Below are 24,002 nucleotides of genomic sequence, written 5' to 3'. Positions count from 1 at the left end.
AATATTTTTTTAAACATTTTTTAGGGCTTTTATTGCCTTTATTATGCAACAAAGCAGCTGGAGAATAACAGGAAAGGGGGGAGAGAGAGCAGAAGACGTGCAGCAAAGGGCAACAGGTCGGATTCAAACCCAGGCAACTGCCAATGACTCAGCATACATGGGGGCACGCTCTACCAGGTGAGCTAGAGATCACCCCCAAAATTCACTTTATGAGGTTTTTTAACATTAATATGAGTTCCCCCAGCCTGCCTATGGTCCCCCAGTGTCTAGAAATTGTGATAGGTGTAACCCAAGCCCTGGGTATCCTGCTCTGCCTTTAAGAAAATGAAAGCTCAGATGGGCCGATCTGGACCCCTTTCTCTCCTTTACCCGCCCAGAGAATTTGGCCCCCCAATGGGAGAGAGACATCATGGCTTTCAAATGAGCAAAGTGGCAGTTGGTCAAGGCCACACCCCCATTCTCCCCCGGCCCCCCCCTCTCTCCTCCTCAATAGCTTCAGACACAGAAATGGCACATCCTAAGGAAAGCTCATTGTGGGACTGGCTCTAGTGGCTGTAATTCTGCACCAAGGCTGAAAGAGACTTCAGATACAGTATTAGGGGACCACTAAGGTCTATATAAAAGAGACTTCAGATACAGTATTAGGGGACCACTAAGGTCTATATAAAAGACACTTCAGATACAGTATTAGGGGACCACTAAGGTCTATATAAAAGAGACTTCAGATGCAGTATTAGGGGACCACTAAGGCCTATATAAAAGAGACTTCAGATACAGTATTAGGGGACCACTAAGGTCTATATAAAAGAGACTTCAGATACAGTATTAGGGGACCACTAAGGTCTATATAAAAGAGACTTCAGATACAGTATTAGGGGACCACTAAGGCCTATATAAAAGAGACTTCACATACAGTATTAGGGGACCACTAAGGTCTATATAAAAGACACTTCAGATACAGTATTAGGGGACCACTAAGGTCTATATAAAAGAGACCTTATAGTATTAGGGACCGACCACTAAGATCTACATAAAAGAGACTTCAGATACAGTATTAGGGGACCACTAAGGTCTATATAAAAGAGACTTCAGATACAGTATTAGGGGACCACTAAGGTCTATATAAAAGAGACCTCAGATACAGTATTAGGGGACCACTAAGATCTATATAAAAGCATCAAAAGAGCACCATGTCATGGGACCTTTAAACTCCAGATTGAAGATGTTCAGAGGCCGGTGAAAGCAGAGCATCATCTACAACGGGCAGACCTGGCCACTGGGAAAGAGCCATGATCCTATCCTGGACTGGGTAGACAGAGAGAGAGAGAGTAAAATAACTGCACCTTTTTAATATAATAATAATAATTGATAATGATAATGTTTTCCCTCTTTACATAATGAAAAAAATGGATGATGTCATGTATCCCATGCATTGTACAGTTGCTCTTCACTTTTTACCAAGAATCATCTCTTCTATGATGGTGTGGCCCAGAGTGCCCCTTGTAGTCGGTCTTTATTTCGGCCTTTTCCCTAGATAAAATAACTCTTCTCACAGTTCTTTAAACGTTTGTTGTTCATTGAATATCCAATATGGTTATGAATCATAACCATAGACTGTATAAAAACATTTTATATTTACAGTCACTGATCATGAATGACCAGCCGACAGAAAAACCGGTGAAGCTAGCATCCAATCACAAACACGCGTCAGTACTATCCAATCAAAGCATAGTAGGGCGGGACTTCCGGTGATCGGCGGGAGTAGTTTATCTCGTTACTAGGCAGCGACATGGATGTATAATATAACGGGCAGCAAAAACGGCGCTCGCTCGGAAAACCGAGGGATGCATACACTGTAGAAAGTAAACCGCATACAGTCTTTGTTAGCCGGTTGTAATACAGACTAACTTTAGCTTAGACTACAACAACAGTGACCACAGTCCTGACCTGACTTTCTGCAACGTTACTTTCTTTATTGTAAAGAGAGCTATCCTCGCCGCCCTGGCCTCCTCAAGGTAACGTTAGTTAACCTTAGCTACATTAGTTGTTCCTCATTGGTTTCTGCAATTACCACTTTCATCGGCTTACGTTAACGTTAGCGCTATTATAGCTAGCTACATGCCACGTTTAGCTATCTAAGCTAATGTTAGCTTTGTTTTAAAACGTCTGGCTTTATTTCTGTTTTAGTGACTTTCGAGAGAAACTGCAGAAGAAACGACGTGCTTTGCAAGACACTTTGGTAAAAAATAAAAATGAGGACGACACTCAGGTAAACGTATACACGTTATGTCCTAAATTAATATTATTACTGATGAACATTATATTTTGCGTTGTTTCTGTGGACTGACAATAGCAGTATAGAGTTAATCCAGCATCCAGCACAAACTGAATAGGAGCCCTCCCTAACAAGACTCAACATGAGCTAGAGGAGTGTCTCACTTTGTACCCACTCAAAGTCAGGAACACAGATAGAAGAGCTGCTAACGCTTTAGTAAATCTAATTATACTTGATAGGCTCTGGTTCCGTCGACCAAATTGAGTGAGGAGAAACTGCAAACTACAATGAAGGTTGGTGTGTTTTATAGCTTAGCCTGTAGGCTCTAGTTCCCCTCCTGTGTGTGCTGCTGGCTGCTCAACACCAACCTCCTTCACTCTTGCCTCTGCCAATACACCCTTTCCCAGCTGTGCTAAAAAGCAGTGTGGATAGAATTACAGTTTGCATATGCAGTCTTGCTGTTGCTTTTTATCATTGTTGCTGTGTTGCAACAGGAACTTCAAAGCAGTGAGGAAGATCCAGGAGAGACACTGAAACGCACGTTAAGGGCTCAGAGACAGAGGCGGAAGAAAAGGGTACATTTACCTCTTGCACCCATTCTTTAATTGCATTAATGCCTGTTTCATAAAACCCACTTAGTACAAGCTATATAGGACAGTATATGTATACATTTTTCATCTCTTGGCATATGTTAGCTGCTTGACCAGTCTTCAACCCAGGAGTCCCATGTGGAGGAGATCTCCACCATTCAGCACCATAGTGAAGATGAGGGATCATCTGACAGGGCAGGCGACTCAGGGGTTTTGTCAAGACCTCCGACTGGTTCTCAGAGAGGTTAGTGTCCATCTTCTCTCTAAACTTGCCTCCTCTCCCCCTGTATGCCTTTTGGCTGTTTAGGGCTGGATATCATTTAAAAAAATACTAGTAGCAGTGCCAAAACAGTACTTTATGACCTTATTATGCAGCATATAAGCACTTTTTTTCATTTCACAAAATGACCTAAACTTCTTGAAATAAACCTAAACAACACCTTTCCCAAGTTAAGTGACTATAAAAATGACAATATCCTATCCAAGCAGTCAGTGCCAGCATTGGATATGAGATTGTCGGTGTCAGTAATAATACAATTACTGTGTAATTAATGTACAGTAATTATTGTTTCATGGTGTGCTTTATGTTCTAGGTCTCTCAGGAATGCAGCATTCTGCCGACTCTCAGCATTTAGACAGCTTTGTGACACGGCGCCTGGAAGAGAGACTGAAAGCAGCCAGAGTAAACCTAAAGTCTTTTTTGTGTGCACAAACTAGCTTGTATTTGAATATGATTACTAAATATAGTGATAGTGATATATAATATATAAATATAGCCTGTTTTGCAAAAACATGTATTTATTAGAATGGCCTCTTGTGTTCCAGTCTAAAGGTGAGAGCCTTCAGCAGCAGGAGGCCTCTCTCGAGCCAGCCAGTCGCCTGCAGAGCCTCAGAGACAGAGACACTGTGACAAGGTTTGACAAGGTTGGAATGATGAGTGGACGTTTAAGTGGGCATTAATACCAACAAAAGTGATCCGGCGATTTGCCGCAGGGTGGTGCGGGGGGGGATTGTCAATGAAACCTGTTGTGTTCTTAAACCTCCCAACAAAGCACAAGTAGACTTTATATTTCACAATTACTGTTTTCTTTCAGATCGTTGATAGATTTTGACGTTTCCGACTGCACTCACAGGGGGAGAGAGAGAAAGAAAAGAGACAAGCGAGGAAACTCCCTGGCAGTTCAGGGCTTGTGTTTCGTTTTTTACCCTAATACTGTTTAAAAACGTTCTTGTGGCAGTGATGTTTCCTGTTCACTGTATGGGATTCTCACACCTCCTCAAACCATAGCTCGAAACACACTGACTTCAAGTCTGATTGCGGGCTACATGACTGGCCACCGCAGCGTGACCTGGGGTTGCGTTTCTCCAAAAATTGAATCGGTCTCAACTTTTCGCTGCAGGCCCGCTGCGTTATTTATTTATTTGGGGTCTTTTTTCGCCTTTAATTGATAGGACAGCTAGGTGAGAAAGGGGAGAGAGAGGGGGAAGACTTGCAGGAAATTGTCTCAGGTCAGACTCGAACCCTGGACCTCTGCGTCGAGGCATAAGCCTCTGAGTATATGTGCGCCTGCTCTACCCACTGAGCCAACCCGGCCACCCACTGTGTTTTTTTGAGTGTCCCCCCCCCCTGCGGCAACCCCCCGCTGCAGCCCAAACGCACTACCACCAATCAAAATGAATGAAAATATCTGCGTTTTTGCCGGACCGTTAGGCCGACGCAGGCAGTGTGAACGCAGCCTTACTCCCAGTGTTTTACAGATAGATCCGGACAGAGCTGGAAGACATGATGACCCTCTGGCCCTCAGGACCAGGATCACGTTCCGAGAAGCAGCCAGACGAGTAAGGCTGGAGACAAGATTGCAATCATTTTAAGGAACAAATTATTTGTGTTGTATGTATTTAATCATTATTTGCAAATACAGACAGAAAAAGGCCTACCCACTGCTGAAGAGGCATACAATTTCTTTACGCTCAACTTTGACCTGGAGCCACAAGATGGGACTGAGAAGAAGAGCAAGAAAAGAGAAAAACAGAAAAAAACAACTGAGAAGGACAGTGATGAAGAAGGAGGAGGTGTTGTTGAAGAGCAGGAAGCTGCTGAAGTAGATGAAGATAATCAAGATGAAAATGAAGACCAGGTAAGACACCGACAATGATATTGTAAGAAATGATCCGTGTGTATCATGATTATTTCCACCTGTTCTGTAGCTGCAGTTGAATAAGAGCGAGTGGATTCCTCATATTCTCGCCTTATATTCTTCATCGTTCTTTAGAGTGAAGCGGCTCCTCTTGTGCGGGATGAAGAGGAGGATTTATTCTTCATTGAACAATCGTCAAGGGACTTCCTGGAAGTAAAGAAAGCAGAGTATGTTGGGTACCGAAAACGTATTCAGCAAGAGAGTGAGCTCCTCTTCACGCCAAGTTTTCGAACAGGTATTCTTTCATGTACAAAATCCCCCTCGATAAACACACACAGCTTTCAAATACTCTGTTGAGGATATTAACTATCTTTAAAATGTTTTAACTGCATTCTCTCTATCATTGTCACAGTCCCAACTACCATTAAACTGCCTGAAAACATGAAGCCTCGTTATCTGGAGGACGAGGGTCTGTATGTAGGGGAGAGGCCTCCTATATCCCTGACCAATGAGAACATTCTGGAGAACCGTATTTTGAAAATGGAGGAGGTAATTTTAACCAACATGCTAGACAGTTCAACAGTGTCGCTGGCCCTGCATCCATGAATTATTATTAATAATATATATATATATAAAAATGTAAGATTATTTTTGGCCATTTTAGGACTTTATTTCCAACAGGACAGCTTAGACTCGAAAGAGGAAAGAGGGGGGGAATGACATGCAGCAGGTCGGAGAACCCGCTGCTGCTGCGTCAAGGACTAAGCCTCTTTATATGGGCTTGTGCTTGACCAGGTGAGCTACCCAAGCACCCTAAATATATATATTTTTAACTCTTTATTTAGGGAAAGAAGTGGTTTGGAGATGACGGCAGAATCATGGTTCTGCCTGACCCCATAAAGGAATCCTCCACCAGACCCCCTCTCTTCCACATGGAGGAGGACCTGGATCCTGCACTGCAGACTGTGTACAGGAAGGTCAGAAACACCCATTCTCACTTCATTCACTCCATTCATTTGCCACATCTAAAGCACCATGCACAATCATAAAATTAAAGTGTTGTGGCACCCTCAGGCTTAGGTCTTCTCTAACCCTTTTGCCATTAAAAAAAGAAGAAGCAGAAGGGCAGTTTGGCATTTGGTACAAAGGAATGGGGAGGGGGGGGAGTTTTTTTTATCAGGGTATAGAGCAGAGGTGGAGGCTGACACATCTGTGATATCATCTCTGCAGACAATATACAGCTACATCAAAACTCCCAACTGGGCATTTAAAGAAACACAGGATGTGCTGTCAGTGCTGGCCTGGTGTATCCGCTTATACCCGACCTCCAAATAAAGAAAAGGATGGTTTGGATCTTTAATGATTCTCCTAGCCTTTTTCTTGCAACGTCTGGTGTAAAAATTACAAATTAAATTATATTTAGGCAGGATAGAGCAGCGCCTATTGTGTGTTCAGCCGAACAAACCACTCTCTGCAGGGCCTTGCAGTCCTTTCCACTATATTCCCCATCAGGGCGCTCTAGATGATGCAGGAGTAGAAATTCCTCAGTATTTGAGTGGATACCAACATTTCCTCAGGCGTCTGAGGTGAAACAGCCTCTCCCTTGCCTTTCTCACCACTGAGTCAGTATGCAGTGCCCAGATCAGGCCTTTGGTGATATAGCCACCAAGGTACTTGAAGATTTGCAGTGCACTTCTCCACTGAGGACCCGTTAATATTAAGGGGTTCGTGGTTTCATTCCCTGCTTCTTCCCGAACTCCACTATAATCTCTTTTAGTCTTTCAGACATTCACGAATAGGTTGTTGGCCTGACAGCAGCGGGTCAGGTCCTTTACTTCTTAAAGGTAGTCCTTTTCATTGTTGTCTGTGATCAGGCCCATCACAGCTGTGTCGCAAGCAAACTTGATGATGGTGTTGGATGGTTGTTGAAAGTGGCTACACAGTTGTGTTAGTACAGAGAGTACAGCAGCGGGCTCAAAACACAGCCCTGGGGTGCTCCGCTGTTAAGGATGAGGGTGGAAGAGGTGTGTCTGTCCACCCTCACCACCTTTGGTCTGCCTGTCAGGGAGTCAAGGATCCACATGCACAGTAAGGTGTTTAATCCCAGGTCCTTGAGCTTTGTGACGAGCCCGGAGGGAACTATGGTGTTCAACGTTGAACTGTTGTCAATGAACAGAACATCTCACATAGGTTCCCTTCTTTTTACAGCTGAATGACAAATTACTGTATGTAATGTTGTCCGTCTGCATCGTTATTGGAATCAGCTAATTTTAGACCTTATTCACACTCCTAAATTCATTGATCTCAAATGTTGCAATGACATTGCAGACCACCGAGGCAAAATATGACAAAAATGGAAACCCTGAAAAAAAAGATCCAAAACAGTGTTGAGATCTGGTTCTGGTTGGGTGTGTCTTGAATGGGAAACCCCCAAAGAACTCTTGTTTTCACATTCTCATGTTTTGTTTCTCACTCTGGAGATAAGCACAGCTGCAATATTTGATCATCTGGAAAACATCCATTGTAGTTCAATTGAGTGTTTATTTTACATTTTTGTCATGCATGTTGTTTCATTACAGCGCTCCCTGATGGTGCTCAATCAATCTTGCCAACTATTTCATGCTTCTTTTAAGGTTGCACACATACTTAGATGCACTCAAGCTAAACACAAGCACTGCGTATATTTCATTGGGATTATTATTTTCCAGAATATTGCATGACGAATGATGTTGTTCTATCCCCCAGGCGGTGAAGTCCAAGTATGCAAATCTGTACATTGCTGGTGCAGCGGACCCCGAGGGAGACTACCAGCTTGATGTGGATGTCTCTGGGCTGATCTTCTCCCATCACCCACTCTTCAGTCGCGAACATGTGCTGGGGGCTCGTCTGGCTCAGCTGTATGATCAGTACCTCACCAGGCAGCACAATAATCTCACAGGACACTTTACTGACAAGGTAAACTCCTTCAGCTGAATAGTAAAGCTGTCAAGACGACTCTGCAAAACTTTTCTTACATTCCTGGATACATCTAGAAATCTCTTGAATCAAATAAGCCACATACATACATTTTGTGTTTCCTGTGTGCTGTAGTTGAATGGATTAAGGAGTGCATTGCGGAATATACTTGAGATCCATGGTGGGGAGAGCCTTACTCAAGCCATGCAGCGGAGGATATCGGAGTACAGTCTGGAGGTTAGGTGAGTTCCCCAGATTGTGTTCATTCCAAGTTCTGTTCAGTCTAGAAAGACAGAAAGAGTCTTGACAAGCAATATACACGATGTATGTTTTCCCCCTGAATATCACAGGAACACTCGGCAGCTGCGAGACAGTGAGCAGGAGAAAGACAGGACTCTGCTGAAGCACATAGTTAAAGTGTGGAAGGAGCTCAAGGCCCTGAGAGACTTTCAGAAGTTTACCAACACGCCCTATAAGCTCTCGCTCAGAAGGTAAATCTTTCTGTAGTTAGACAATTGGCCCATGTCTGTGATAATTAGAGGGTGGCATTCGCTCAGTCCGTAGGGACTTGGGTTGGGAATCGGAGGGTCACTGGTTCAAGTCCCAGTACGGACCAAAGTAAAGAGTGTGGATTGGTAGCTGGAGACATGCCAGTTCACCGTACCCCCCCCCCAACCGCTCAGGGCGCACACACCTTCTCCATTTGTGCATGAATAGGTCTTGAGCATGACTGTGTGTATTTCAGGCCAGTGTGTAGTGATTTGTAGAGTATAAATTGTAATTTCAATAAACCGTATAAATTCAAATTTAATTAAATTGAACATTTGCTGATGCTGCTCCATAGAACTATAATAAAAATGCTCTGATTACACATTGACTTCTACCCCGAACAAATGCTTGCTGGATGATGTGTGTATTTTCTCATTTAGTGTACAGATGCTTGTTCTGTTTTATATTAATGTGCTGTGTTTTTCTTTGTTTTTTTCAACTTTGCTCCAGAGAAAATGTGGACCGGACGTCAGATGAGCGAGAGTACGAAGATGAAATCTTGGCAGAGGTTGTGGAATTGGAGGCCGAGATCGAGGAGGATTACCAGAAAAAGTTTGCAGAGTATAAGAAACAGCTGCAGGAGTGGAAGCTCTGTAGAAGGAAACCGGTACTTATTACAGTCACACTGATAACTCAGCTTTTTATTAGCTTACTGCAAATATATCAGTACTGTGTCGCCAAAGTAGGTTTAAAATAATTTAGAAACATAGTTTTCTATCAAAAGAAATTTAAGGGATCTGTATGAAGTTTGTTTGCTTATGTTATGTTTTTATATTTAAAAAATTCCATCAGCCGATATTTATAGTTAAGAGATTTTTTGAACAAATATCGATTTCGGCCTCGATAATCTAGTTTTAGTCAGGCTATAGTCCTACCTATTTAATATTTATGTCCCTTAGCTTAGCCAGATGTTCTTGAACATGTTGCTGTACAAGCAAAATCTTACAAATAATATATGTCTCGCATAAAGAATAATAAATAAATGAAGTTCAAATTCTGCTTTGAAATCAAGACATTCTTGGACCTTGTGTGAAAAAATATATACACAATATTAACACACACACATCCTATGTTTTCTTTTTTTAGAAAACCAAAAAGAAAAAGAGAAAAAAGAAGAAGAAAGGCCAGGCACAGGATGAGACAGAAGAAGAAGATGAAGACCAGGATGTGAGCGAATCAGAAGGGCCCGTTGAAGAAGGCCCCCCAAAGCCCGAGCCTCCAGAGAAGCCTGACTTTGACTCTATAGAGCAGCGGGTCCGAGAGAAAGCCTCCAGGATACGCAGGAAACCAGGAGAATCCATCCTGATCCCTGAGCTGTCTGCCTCTGGAAACATCACCGCCAGTGAACTCTGCCCCAGGTATGAGCAGAAACACAGAGAAAGTCTGGGTCTCTTTAAAGCTTTAGTGCTTAACTTTTTGATATTAATAAACGTGCGTTACATTCAAGCCATTGCCAAATTACTTGCTTTGAAGCTAATTAAGACTATCAGCCCCACATAACTCTCTCTGTATTTATCAGTATGACTATGTTCAAAAGATTGTGTCATCTGGTGTAGGGCTGCAGCTATCGATTCTTTTTGTAATTGATTAATCTCGCACTTTATCGATCGATTAATCGGATATATTTTATTTTTTTGCGTTTTTAAACAACCAAAACAAATAATGCATAACGAAAATGATGTGGCTGTAAAATGATCAAGCATTTGGCTTTTATTTCTCAAAAAAACAGAGGTATTTATTAGGGCTGGAGCTATCGATTATTTTAGTAATCAAGTATTCTACCGATTATTCCATCGATTAATCTAGTAATCGGATAAGAAATACTTTTGTTTTATTTTAGAGCAATAATTAACAATAGTTTGGTTAAATTTTCAGAAAAAGCAACATTTGTATTGCCTACATTGCTTACAATATCATCTCTCAAAAAACTAAACATATTAAGTGCATTTAAGTGCCATATTACATTGTTTTTAAAGAATTACATTAAGTTGTGCAACTTAACTTTCAGAACTACAAGTTTTAACCTGACACTGATCTGTATATATGCCTATATGTAAATATTAGTTACACTCAACCTATTTTCATTTATATATTTGATTATAATGTCACACAGCTCTGTTACACTTATGCTATTAGATCGTTGATCAGCTGTTTCTCCGCAGAGAGAGAGAGAGAGAGGGAGAGAACACGTCAGCTCTTTAGATCAGATCGTGGTCACCACTACGTATTTTCTTGTCTTTGTTTTTGGTAGTTGTTGTGTTTGGTGTAGTTTCATCGTCCATACGACTCTGTGATTTTTTGTAATCGAATTATTCGAGGAATCGTTTCAGCCCTAGTCTGGTGACTTTCGCTCGCAGAAACTGTGAAGATAATGACCTCTTCTGAAGAGTCCATCATGTTTTTTAAAATCCTCCGTGTCCTTCTTGGCTACTAGCAGCTGTGTGGAGGAGGGGTGGGGGCGCGTGCACGATCACGGAAGGCTTGTATCATGTGGATGCGCCGACAGTGTTGTTGTCATTATTTAGAATTCCTCATGGGGGAGACAGATAGTACGCACAATAGCTTTAAAAAGGGTTAGTGTTAACTCCAATTCAGTTTCATTTTCTTTCAAGAGTTTTATTAAACATGTTGAAATATACTGTAGTATCCTCTTATCTCACCCACTGGCAGATTTGTCACTTGTTTTGAGAAAAGTAAGATGATTTCCATCTGAAATAAAAGAACTACATCACTGTGGCATAAAGCTCAACAGTGACCACCTACATTTTGAACAGCTCTGGTTCCGGAAGTGATTTTCCCGATGTTTTAGAAAATGCTTATATAAAGAGTTTTAAGCCTGGAACCAAGCCATCCAGCTACGAGATGAATCGTGTCCATAAAACATTTGATTTGGCAAAAAAAAAAAAAAAAAAACATTTTAAAAACTGAAAAAAAGAAAAATGTACAAGACTGTACATTAATGATCATAGACTTTAGTGGTACCAGCTCAGCTCACTAGCTGTTCGCAGGTTCAGTAAACAGTTCCATGGTAATAGCGAGCTCCACCAATCAGAGACGTCGCTGTTCCGCTTAGTATTATGAGTAGTGTAGTACTTCTCCATGGCATTGCAAATAAAACATGTTTTTCTTAAGACAAGGTTGATATCATACAGACTTGTGGCTTCTACAGCAGCATAAACCTTTGTTTCACAATCTTGTAGCTCGTGGTCAGTCTACCTTGGATGGTTTAGACACTAAGACTAATTATCAAAATCCTTATGGAGAAAATGAATGGCATTTTCACTTTCGGAACCACACTGTTGAGCTCTATTGTGGACGTTCTTCATCCGGTTTGTTTACTCCCTGTTGTAGGCCTGAAACAGCTCGAAGAGAGGATGTTACAAGGCGCTCTCTTTTCGTCAAGATCCTTTATAATGACAAAGAAGTCTCCCGAACAGACAGCCGCTCCCTGAACACTGATTTCAGAGTGCACTTTGGCCAGATTTTCAATCTCAAGATAGTTAACTGTCCCCAAAGCATCAATTTGCAGGTACAGTACAGACACATTTGTCATGCTGCCACTTTGTCTAATCCACACATCTGGGTGATAGATTAGTCCATGAACTGTATTCATTTCTCATTTGAGTGTGTGTGTGTGTGTGTGTGTGTGTGTGTGTGTGTGTGTGTGTGTGTGTGTGTGTGTGTGTGTGTGTGTGTGTGTGTGTGTGTGTGTGTGTGTGTGTGTGTTTGTTTGTGTGTGTTTCAGGTGTTTGAGGAGATTGGCTCATCATGCTACCTCCTGGCTCAAGTGTTTGTTCCAGTGCCAGAACCCTCTGTTGTTGTGCACAGAGTCTCTCTTGAGGAGTTTGAGTTTAGCAGCAACCAGAGAGTGATGTTCGACCATGAGGGTGTAGGAAGTGGTAAATGCCTTTATTTAACGCAAGCTCAGACCTGAAACACTGTCACCCACAAATACATTCCCACTCCAAGGATAACATCTATATTTGAATGTACAGGGACTATTCAGTGATCTCAGTCCCTGTCTCCCTGTGTCTCGTCCTCTCTGTATGCCTCGTTAGACGTGCCCCTCTCCTTTGAGGCAGATGGCAGTAACAAACAGACCCTGCTGACCTCTGGGAAGCTGTCGTGCCGTGTTTATTGGGGGTCTGGGGAGGACGATGTACCACTCGCCCCACCTGTGTCTCAACAACATGGCGGCATACACAGGTAATGTCACTTAAAGGACAGTACTGGTGGTTGTGCATGTTTTAGCCCCTTAACTACATATCCCATATGATTTACATCACAGCTAACCTTTTGCCAAACATGACTACATGTGTTTATATTCATGGATCTAGTGGAAGCCAGTGGTTTCAGTTTATGTCAGCATGATATAAACTTGGGAACATGCTCACACTTGAAACTTGTTTAAGTAATCAATCATGTTAAACTTTCTTTTTGCATCAAAGGTTATGCAGCAGGGGAGGTTTTTTATAATTCCCTCAACATTAATGTCACAATGAACAACATATTCAACTTGCCATGCCATACACATTCCCATGTTTGCTTATTGTCTGATAACATAGCTCATAAATGAATATCATGGCTCAATAATTTTGATGCAAATTAACTAACTGCATGTCAATCACTGCTCATACACATGCATTCATTCTCTCTTGTGGGGGGAGGGTCTTAGGAGACCGTTTTGTGCTTTAGCAGAAAGGGGGGAGGGACTGAGAAGTTGTAAATGTTCAGATTCTTTAGCTAAGTCCTGGATCTTCACAATCCTCACCTTGAGAGAGAGAAAGAGCTGGTCTAAAATCGGCAAAGTCTGTCCCTAAACCTCATACCTTGGTTATGGTAATTGTTTTTTAGAAGTATTAATCACTTTCTTTCTTCGTGTTTTTAGTGGCTTGAGCCGTCTTGATGCTGTTAAATTTATTGGGGCATCTGGACTATATGACATGAAGAAGATTGGAGAGTGGGCCACACAGTCACGACTGGACCCCAACGATCCAAAAAATGCCTCCATCATGCAGCTGCTAAAAGTACGTATCAGAATACAGTGCTTTGCATAAACAACTGGTCTGAGCATCCAGGTTACTGGACATTTTTGTGATTAAAAAAAAACATGGTTTCTCTTTTTTGTACCTGGGGTTCACCAGGTGGCCACTAGTGGAGAGGTAACAGCTCCAGAGTACTTCCGTCTAGAACAGCTGCAGGAGGAGTTTAACTTTGTGACTGATGAAGAGTTGGAGAGGTCCAAAAGATTTCGCCTGCTCACGCTCAGGAACCAGGAAGTTGCAGAGTTTAGAAATTACAAGTGTGTTCCTTCTCTGGAGAGGGAGGTCACAGATAAGGTGTTCCAGGTCAGCCTTTCAAACATTTACAATATAGACCTTTTTTACAGCAGATATGTTGACTTGTCATAGTAGGAAAGCACAGCTGAAATTGATAACATTAACGATGGCTCAATTCCATCAAGTGTCCCAGTAAGATATTCCAGTGAGTCAGCATGCACAATACCAGGGCCTCTCCTAAAGCCTGGTTCACACCGCCGATTTTCCAATCCTGAGAGACCCCACACACGGCGATAAAAAATCCAGGGTCTAACAGGTGTGGTTGTACAGTGTGTGGTGCGCAGCACACGGCAAAATCAACACATCACACACGAACCGATTTGACTGACGAGCATTCCCAGGTCAGACGGGAAATCTCGCAAAATCCCTCGAGCTCAAACGCGACTTCAGAGTAAACAATCATGGCGGATGCAGTGGCAATAGTTTGTAGTTTGTTTTTAACTGAAAAAAAACGTTATCAAAAGAAAAGGCGATGGTCAAAGAAGTGGAGACAACGCGAGCATGGACTATACTCAGCTTCATCATGATATGGAGGGGAGTTGTTATTTTCTCATAGAAATGTCGTTACGTACTACACAGATTAATTACCGTTGAAATACACGTTCATATATTCGTTTCCATGTACTCTGGTGGACTGCAGTTGTGGATGTAGTTATGCCCATCGACTTTATTTATTTTACACAGGCTGCGTGCTCGTTTGTCCCCGGGGGACACCACACACGAGGAGAAATCGGGCCAAATAAATCCAACATGTTGGAATATCCCCGATTTGAAATCGGAGCGTTCCCGACGTCCTTCCGAGCAGACGAGAGCAGTCTTAACACACCACACACGGGAGGAATATCTGATCAGATTATTTTACGATAATCGTAGCATCCTTAAAATTGTCGGGAGGAGTGAATCGGAGCTAAAATCGGCCTAATTATCCTGCCGTCTGAACCAGGCTTAAGTGGAATGCAGCCATCATTAATGGTTTTGAATACACCTGTGCTTTTCCTACTATGACATGTCAACATGTCTGCCGTGGAAAAAGGTCTATTGCAAAAAAAATATAGATAAGGATGCATTAACATAATTATTTTTTTTCTTCTTCTTTTGGTAAACAATGATTTCAGGAATATGAGAAGAGACTGAAAGAAGGAGAGATGGTTGACACTAAAGAACATCTGGATTCACACCGAGCCTTAGTAGCCAAATACCTTCAGAAGGTGAGTAGCCCGAGTAATGTAAATATGTATGTATTACCCCAGTCGTTGGCACATAAGAACGCTAAGTGGTGGGGATAATTGTGGCTTTTTCCACAGATCCGAGAATCGGTCATCAACAGATTTCTTCTTGCCAAGCATCACTACATTCTGTCTGACTTGGTGGTAGAAGAGGAGATACCAAGCATCGGGTAAATACCTCCCCAGGCATTATTAACTCACCATATATTCTGTCTCGCTTTCAACTCCCATCTTTCACAACTGACATTTTCTTCATGTGTGTGTCATGCATGTTACGGTAATTTTTCTTTCTGTCTTGTCAGTCACAAAATAGTAATTCAAGCATGTATGCATGTAATGTATACTTTCCGTATATCCTACGCTTATTCCCATTATCAAAAATAATTAAAAAAATTACAAACAGTGCCTAAACTCGGCATCCAAATCAACCTATCAGAAAGTGCAACAAGACCTGTATAAATCACAGGCTGATGTAATCATTTCTTGGCCTGGTGCTGCTTCGGTCTATCTGATCTTGAAGGCAACACAACATTCCCCTGGCTGAGTATGACTGTCTCCTGGAACTGCTCAAGGCGGTGTTTTAGAGCAGGTTTCAAAACATGTGGACATAATAACGGAAAATGTGAAATTAATTGTAGTCTTTGATGACATTTGTGCAGATTTATAGATAATAATGTACAGCTGCCAATGACAATAATGCTGTTGGGTGTTACTTTGCACATTTTCTTTTCATTATTGAAAGTGAATGTTATATAATCTTTTCTGTTCCATTTTTCTGTTATATTTCTTCTCTTCTTTTTTATATTTTTTTTATTTTTATTTTTTTTACAGTGGTGCAGGTCCAGGGTATGAGTTTCTTTCTTTTTCTCCCACCATCTGTGTCTTTGTCTCTCCATTTAGTTTGAACCCTGAGTACCAGTAGAGTAGTGACAATAGACCTTGTGTAGTATTCAGTCCTTTTAGGATTTTGCTGAGTTTATTTCACCAAAACAGTTAGATTTGTTTGGGGTGTTTCCTCAAAAAATAAGTTTATATGTATTTATTTTTTTGCTGTAAAATTGCAGGGATTGATAAAGTTACAATTCTACAATTGTGTGCCTAACATATTTTGCTATGTACAGTAATCATTTATAATTTATTTATTACAGAACTAATGTGGAAGTTGTGGATCTAGCTTTGCTCGCTATAAGAATACTGAAAGACTCACTGGTCATTGAGTGCATTTATTCCACACTAAATAACACTGTTAATTATTATTATATTACGTGCTTAAACACTTTGCAAGGCGCAGTTTGCCTATAATATGCAGGTATAACGGCTGTGTTCTAACAAGTGAAGCAATCGTCTTCCTTGTAGCCCCCTGTGCCACAATTTAATCCTACATATTTCTGGTCTTACTACACAGATACATAATAATATTAACAGAATAAAACCCTTTTCTCCTTAGCGGTTCCATTTTTCAACAGCTAAATTAGTATTGTGATCATAAAATCGCAGATACCTGGAGGGACTGAGTACTGTTGGTGGTAATAATCGTATCCCACACTTGAATGAAAAATGTGATCTCTCGATAAATGATGTGCAGGCAGTCTGATGTTGGTTTAAATGAGCAGTCCCTTGTTGGTTGTTGACTAAATAATAACAGCTGTTTGTTGTGACAATCAGGATTCTGGGACTGAACCTTTTCAAGCTGGCTGAACCCAAGCGGCCGCTGAAACCTCAGAGGAAAGCGAGGAAGAAGGTGACTGCTCAGAATCTGACTGATGGAGACATCAAACTGCTGATCAACATCATCCGGGCCTTTGACATCCCCATCCGCAGGCCCCAGTCCAAGTGAGTGTTGAGTGCACCCAGTCAAATTCAGAATAGTTTAGAACAGAGTACGCAAGCCACATTTTAGACATGTAACAAAAACCTAAACTTTTGTGTCAATGCGTGTTTATTTCAGTAAACCAGGACAGTCGTCTCAGAGTGCCATCCAGGGCAGTGATTGGCTCTTCAGCCAGGTACAGTAACTGTCCTCTATAGCTGATTAGGAGCAAGATTTTTTTTATTGGCATGCAATCTATATTATGTCTGTGTTTTGTGTGTGTTTTGTATCGGTGTGATGTAGGTACAAGTGAGGCCCTTTGTGGAGGTCTCCTTCCAGCGCACGGTGCTTCAAACGACCACAGCTGATGGACCAAACCCCTGCTGGAACGAGGAGCTGCAGCTACCGTTCAGGTAGTCTATATCCACGACGTTCCACTTCCGGGATTGTTCCAGTGCCGCCGGACATTCCGCCGGATGTTAGTCTTTTCGCCCGATGTCCGTCACCTTCCTCTTTCTTTGTGTTGGCGTTCTAAACTCTGGTGGATTTCTGAGGACTATGGTTACCTGCTCCTCAGATCTCTGCAGGGTAAATCCAGACAGCTAGCTAGACTATCTGTCCAATCAGAGTTTTCTGTTGCACGACTAAAACTACTTTTGAACGTACACGTTCCACCAAAACTAGTTCCTTCCTGAGGCTATTTAGCAGAGGCACCGTGGCTCCGTCCGGCGCTTAGCGACCACCCAAGACGATTGTGATTGGTTTAAAGAAATGCCAATAAACCAGAGAACATTTTACTCTCATCCCAGAATGCCGTGTTGACTAGCCAGACCCTCCTCCGCAAAACAAATTGATAATACGTAATATTGTTGTTCTTCTCTACAGTGCCCCAAATGGGGACTACAGCGCTCCTGTCTTACAATCAGTCAAAGACGAAGTCTTCATCAACATATTTGATGAGGTGGTTTATGAAACTGGAGTGGTGAGTAACCCTTTATATTTCGCTCACAGCAATCATATCTGAACATGTTCCTTGAATTGTATTAATTCTTCTTTGCCTCATAATGTAACACCCTTTGCTCCACAGAAGGATCAAGACAGAGCAAAATCAATACACACCCGGGTAGAGAAGCACTGGCTGGGCTCCGTCAAGATTCCTTTCAGCACCATTTATTCTCAGTCCAGGGTGAGAGTCTCTGATCTCTGGTCTTTTTTATATATATTTATATATATATTTATATATATAAATATATATATATATTTATATATATAAATATATATATATATTTATATATATATATATATATATATATATATATATACACACTTTATTTTTCTTAAAGTTTTGCCAGTATTTATTAGCGAAAATTTCATTCATCTCTCAATACTTAGAACATTCCTAACAATATGCATCCAGTCAGTCTTTGGTGGAGATTTGATCTGTACTGCACTGGACTCACACCACGTACAGAGCAGTCTTATGCACTTTATTTTTATTTTTTATCTCTTTTCAAACTATTTATTACAACTATTTTATTGTTTGTTTTTAGCTTAATTGTATTATTCTCTTTTTTATTCGGTGTGTAAGGATGACTGGCAAAGCAAGCTTTTCATTGCACGGTGTAATTTGTTTTTACTGTGCATATGACAATAAATCTCTTGATTCTGGAATCTCTGAAACCATTTTCGTGTTATGACTTTCTTGCTAGCCGCTAACAATATTTTTGTAAATATTGTTACTAGTTATAATTAAGGTACTTGTCTTGTCCCAATACATTATCTGCAATATTGCCAAAATAGATTGTAGTAAAGAAACAGTCAATTCCGTTACCAAAAAATGTTCTTTGTTAAGTCTTTGTTTCAGATAAGCACACTGACTACCTGAACTGCTGACTCATTTCCTTTTATTCCATCTGATAGATTGATGGAACATTCAAGGTGCACACACCGGCGGTGTTGCTGGGCTACAGTAAGGAGCGGAGCTATGGCACTAATGGTGCCTACGATACCTTGCGGAGCCTGAGTGAAGGAGCATTCATCACACTCTTCATCACCATTGAACCCCAGCTGGTGCCTGGAGAGTCTGTTAGAGAAAAGGTAAGACATGTATGTTTAAGTGCCAAGCTCAAGGATGGCTCCTGTTTGCTCTTTAGTACCCAGCCTGCACCACTGTGTGCTAGTTTCTCTTAGTTCATGGGTCTTCAGATCCAAGGGGTTAAAGTGAGATCTGGCAGGTGGGGGACCCCTAAGATCCGAGGCTTCCATTCTTAAATGTAACTAGGACAATTCCGGCGCAAAATTAACCTTGGGGTTAATAACATATGTGTACTGAGTCGACCGTTCTCTGGGATGTGTTTTCATGCTAATCGAATGTGTCTCTAGCTTGAAACAAGCTAGCGCAAACCGGTGATTAGCTTCTAGCGCTAGCCTTCGGGGGCAGAGGGTAAATCGCTATTTCTACACCCCTAACATGGCTCAACATAGCACCACACTTCAACGGTAGCATAATAAGGGTCCCTACATGTAAACCAAAGCATTGAGAACTTTGTAAGTGTACAGACAATTTATTACTGTAAAAAGATTATATAGACCGGAGCGTTCACGTGTACAAGCAGGCGCCATCTTGGGTAAACAGTCATGACCAGTCCGACGACGAACGCCGTGCAACCAGTAACCAATAACATAGCTCAAACAAGGCGTTCCTCGTTAAACTGGTTCTCTGGTCGAGAGAACGGTCGACTCGGTACACGTTTTATTAACCCCTAGGTTCATTTTGCGCCAGAATTGTCCTTGAAAGTTTCTTATCACTTTAAAGTCTGTATCCACTACACAGCACAGCAAGAAAAATTCACTTGAGCTAGTTCACTTGTTACTCTCGTTATTTCCTTCTTCCAAAACAGTAATGGAGAACACCAGGAGAAACAGCAAGGAGTTGAATTTTTATGAAAACAAAATTATGACCGGTGTGTTAACTGCATTTCTGACAAGCTTTTAAAAGGCTGCTGCAGTCACTCCACATTAAACACACCAGAGCTACATTTACTTCCAGCTAACTTCACGGAGAACAGTGAAGGCAGAGCAGCATCACCGATCTGTTTAATCCGAATGTTCTCCGTCTAGCTCGGAAAAAACCCCCGGCTATGTGTCCTTCACTACCGAGCCTGTTTAACCGGTAGGCTGCCGACAATGTGATCTTCACCTGTTCACCTGACCAGTTTAGATAGTACGCAACTGTCCTGCTATTGTTACAGACATGTGAACTCACCACAGACAGTTGCCTTGTGCATGGAGTCACGGCGGTGCGCTGCTGAGAGTGAATAGGGGAAACACTGGAATTAATATTTTGCATTATTTTAAACAAGCAGGAAACACGATGTGTCAATCAGATAAATTAACTTATTAATCGAAGGTGCCGGAACACTGATCCGGATCGTTTCGGCCCACTTTAACCCCTGTTCAGATCCTATCAACATCCATTCCTTTTAATTTGAGTTTCTATGTCAATACTTCTCCATGCTGTTAGAAGTAGGTGGCTATGCATCAATGTAATGTAAAGTTTTGTTTTTTATCCTTTTGTGCCACTTTTTTGCTTTTGCTCTGCTACATATGCTAGATAAAGGAATTGAAGGTAACCTTCCAGTCAAACACTCTTCCATTTTTTTTTTTATTCACCTAACTCACCCATCTATGACCGCATCATTCTCAAGTCATATTAATCCATGTACATAGTGCTGAGCTGTATTCCTCTGCTGTAACCTTTGACCTTTTCATGCAGTTTGACAGCCAAGAGGATGAGCGTTTACTGCAGGCTTCAGAGAGGTTCGAGAGGGAAGCAGCACAGGGCTACCCGGACCGACCCTGCATTACCACAGTCACAGATCTCAATGGGAAGACCGTCTTCATCACACGCTACATTCGACCACTCAACCCCCCACAGGAGTTACTGGATGCGTCCCCCGATAACCCCCAAGAGACCACGGTCAGTCGCGAGATTGAAGTGAATGTAGAAAAGGGGAAACTCTTATCTTCTTTAGTAGCAGTTGCTTTTACTTGATCAGATTTCCTGTAGTGACACAGTCTGACTCTATCCTCACACAGGCCCTGGTTGCCCGATTTGTCTCGCTCATCCCTTCTCTGCCGGACAGAGTTTCGTTTTCCGGTGCCTGTGACCTGTGGAGCACCTGTGATGTGAGTGAACCCTCTCTGAGCGATTGTGATTGGAAGAGGAGGTGAAATGCCCATCTGTGGCGGCCTATATAGCTCACCTGGTGGAGCGTGCACCCCATGTTAACTCAGTCCTTGCCAACTGCCCAGGTTCGGGTCCGACCCGGGGCCCTTTGCTGCGTGTCGTCCCCCCTCCCCCCTCTCTCTCTCCCCCGTTTCCTGTCTCTCTTCAGCTGTTCTAACTAAAGGGAAAACCCTAAAAAAGGGGGAAGAAATGCCCATCTTACGGTAACTTGTCTTCTTGTTTTTAGCAATTCCTCACCCTCCTAGCAGGAGATGAAGAAGAACATGCTGTACTGTTGTGCAACTACTTCCTGTCTATGGGCAAGAAAGCCTGGCTTATAATTGGCACTGCTATACCAGAGGTGTGTATCACTCATTTGTAAATAACAATGCTTTTTTTTTTTTTTTTTACTTGTTCATTAGTTAATAAGATGAAAAGTATCTCTCTGGTATAGACATAGTGTATATGTATACAAATAAAGAAGAGCTTTGGAGTCTTTCTGCAGCAGTTTTAAAGTTTTCTGATCTCTCTTTTTCTTAGGGACCCACAGCATATGTCTTGACCCTTGAGCAGAGCCGCTACCTGATCTGGAATCCCAGCAGTGCTCAGTACTACGGACAGTATGACACCTTCTGCCCACTGCAAACCATTGGTTGTCTGGTCAATGCTGACAATGTGAGTGAAGAGGGAGCAACTTTATGAAATTAGCAGTTCATGATGTGGCTTTTCATTCTTTGATTGCAGCTGATGATTTTAATAATGCCACCATTTGTATTCAGGTGTGGTTCAACATTCAACAATATGCATCACCAATGACTGTGAGTTTTGACACCACCAAAGCCAATTTGTGGAAGCCGTTTTTCTCCCGATCCTTCTCCCACCCTGGGCTGTCGAGTGTACAAGTAAGTGTTCTAAGTGAGTTCTAAGTGATATTTATCTATAATCTTGTTGTATGTTTAGTGGTATTTGTTTGACATTTTCTTCTAAATCTAAATCTCTTTAGCCAGAGGAGCTGGTATATCGGGGCACAGACAAAGCAGCCGCAGCAGAGCTTCAGGACAGGCAAGTGAACACTGTGTCATGTTGATTTGTAAGGCTACGATTATACGCTAGACGAAACATTTACCATCTCACTTTTATAGAATTGAGAAGATCCTAAAGGAGAAGATCATGGAGTGGCGCCCTCGTCACCCAACCCGCTGGAACCGTTACTGCACCACTACCCTGAAACAATTCCTGCCCAAACTGGAGCTGAGCGGGGGGCAGGACATGGCGGAGGGGCACCGCCACGAGTTGCAGAACCTGCTGGGAGAAAACAATGTAAGTCTGAAATGGAAGCGCCTGGGAAAAACTTACTTGACTGAGTTGTTGAATGATGTCATTGGTCATCAATCTATCATTTCAATGATATCATTTTCTCCGCTCTGGGAAGATATGTCAGCTGGCATAATGCATATGGCGTCACATTATTTAACTCCTATCATAAATAATAATAGATTTTTATTATTTTCCTTTTAGATTTCAGGATTCCCGCTGCATATGCCATTCTCTGAGATCCGGCCCATCATAGAGGCAGTGTACAGCACTGGAGTTCACAACGTTCAGGCATCAAATGTGGAGTTTGCCCTGGCCGTGTATGTGCACCCCTACCCCAATAATGTCCTGTCTGTGTGGGTGTACCTGGCCTCACTGGTGCGTACATGAAACAAGAGACACTCATCTTACTGTGGATCGCTGGGCTTTACTGTTATTGTACAGTACCAGTTAAAATCAATACACACCCGGGTAGAGAAGCACTGGCTGAGCTCCGCTTTCCCATTCAAGTCAATGAGAAAGAGGTCCAAACCTTTGACTGGTACTGTATATAAATGAGCTTTAGCTTCTTTTTTTTTATTAAAGAAAACTTTATGTAATTACATTATTCACACACTGCACACTATTGTATATCTAATGTATATAATGAATAGGTAGTTACCAGTTTGATACCTGTACATTAAATCCAGTGACCTTGTATTAAATCTTACCTTTCTGAACCTTATAATTGTTTTGACCTGGCCACAACAAATAGGAGACGCACCATAATACAGTTTTACAAAAATATACTTAATTAACCAAATTAAAGGATTTATTAAGTTGTGGGGTGTGGTCGTCAGTATAGTCAGTGGTGAGTGAGTGTAAAATGCAAATAAATCAGGGGTCTTCAATGTTTTTTAGGCCAGGGACCCCTTAACTGAAAGAGAGACAGAGCAGGGACCCCCTACTACATACATTGTATAAAATTAAGTTGCATATTAGACTGGGCCTACAATGACTTGTAGGACTGCCTAAAGCCTGTATACATTTATTATACATTTTTAGTGACAAGAATACTAAGCTATTAAAATAATATTCATTGGCATAATTTTATAAATCATGTTTTGATGTTCAACATCCAAGTGGCACGGTGAATCCTCAGGAAGAACTGTATCTGTGGATGGCTTTAGTGACTAGCTTACTTATAGGCCAGTAAAGCCTATCATTAATGTTTTTGTTTTTTATTAATAGGCTGATTTATATTTGCTGTACTTTGTACATGGGGCGCACGCTCTACCAGGTGAGCTATCCAGGCTCCCCAAGACATTTTAATTTTTTTTAAATCTTTAAAAAAAAAATTGACAATTATTTGGTGCCCCCCCCCGTAGTAACTCTGAGGACCCCCTGTTGAAGATCTCTGAACTAAAGCAACCTTACTAAACCAAACCAAGGGAGAACTGAAACAACAGTAACCGGCCAGCAGGCGGAGACCTCAGAGCTGCACTGCAGCCACACTGAAGGACCTGGGGGAGTGTTCCCCAGTTACACTGCACCTGCTTTAAGCAGCCTAAAGCAATAGTTAAAAATCAACACCAACAA

At 41.8% G+C, this 24,002-nt stretch overlaps 1 protein-coding gene across 2 annotated transcripts; it reads left to right on the top strand.

Annotated features, from left to right (window-relative positions):
- The first annotated feature begins 1,752 nt into the window (after positions 1–1,752).
- Positions 1,753–23,246, top strand: cc2d2a (coiled-coil and C2 domain containing 2A). Of its 2 annotated transcripts, XM_039810863.1 has the most exons (40): positions 1,753–2,015; positions 2,188–2,269; positions 2,515–2,568; positions 2,770–2,850; positions 2,971–3,109; positions 3,459–3,547; positions 3,691–3,789; positions 4,624–4,704; positions 4,788–5,003; positions 5,139–5,298; positions 5,416–5,552; positions 5,849–5,980; positions 7,749–7,958; positions 8,094–8,200; positions 8,309–8,449; positions 8,958–9,114; positions 9,594–9,865; positions 11,859–12,036; positions 12,253–12,406; positions 12,566–12,713; positions 13,396–13,534; positions 13,652–13,855; positions 14,962–15,054; positions 15,151–15,242; positions 15,904–15,918; positions 16,738–16,905; positions 17,021–17,078; positions 17,186–17,295; positions 17,768–17,864; positions 17,970–18,068; positions 18,803–18,979; positions 20,496–20,510; positions 20,658–20,861; positions 20,981–21,070; positions 21,358–21,471; positions 21,651–21,785; positions 21,890–22,012; positions 22,114–22,172; positions 22,253–22,430; positions 22,629–23,246. In XM_039810863.1, exons 3-40 carry the CDS (start codon positions 2,563–2,565, stop codon positions 22,812–22,814), a joined length of 4,863 nt encoding a protein of 1,620 aa, XP_039666797.1. In that variant the 5' UTR covers positions 1,753–2,015; positions 2,188–2,269; positions 2,515–2,562; the 3' UTR covers positions 22,815–23,246. The 2 variants fall into 2 exon arrangements, with proteins under 2 accessions (XP_039666797.1, XP_039666798.1); XM_039810864.1 differs by lacking the exons at positions 15,904–15,918; positions 20,496–20,510.
- Positions 23,247–24,002: the final 756 nt, after the last annotated feature.

This window comes from Perca fluviatilis, chromosome 9, assembly GCF_010015445.1.
Source record: "Perca fluviatilis chromosome 9, GENO_Pfluv_1.0, whole genome shotgun sequence".
Classification (NCBI taxonomy): Eukaryota; Metazoa; Chordata; class Actinopteri; order Perciformes; family Percidae; genus Perca; species Perca fluviatilis.
This window is presented reverse-complemented; position numbering and strand designations above follow the sequence as displayed.

What these genes read in the sequence shown, in the direction of transcription:
- cc2d2a (XM_039810863.1), top strand. An exon ending in GTGATTGGCTCTTCAGCCAG is followed by an intron (nt 17,079 to 17,185) that starts GTACAGTAACTG and finishes GGTGTGATGTAG; the next exon opens with GTACAAGTGAGGCCCTTTGT. An exon ending in GCAGCAGAGCTTCAGGACAG is followed by an intron (nt 22,173 to 22,252) that starts GCAAGTGAACAC and finishes TCACTTTTATAG; the next exon opens with AATTGAGAAGATCCTAAAGG.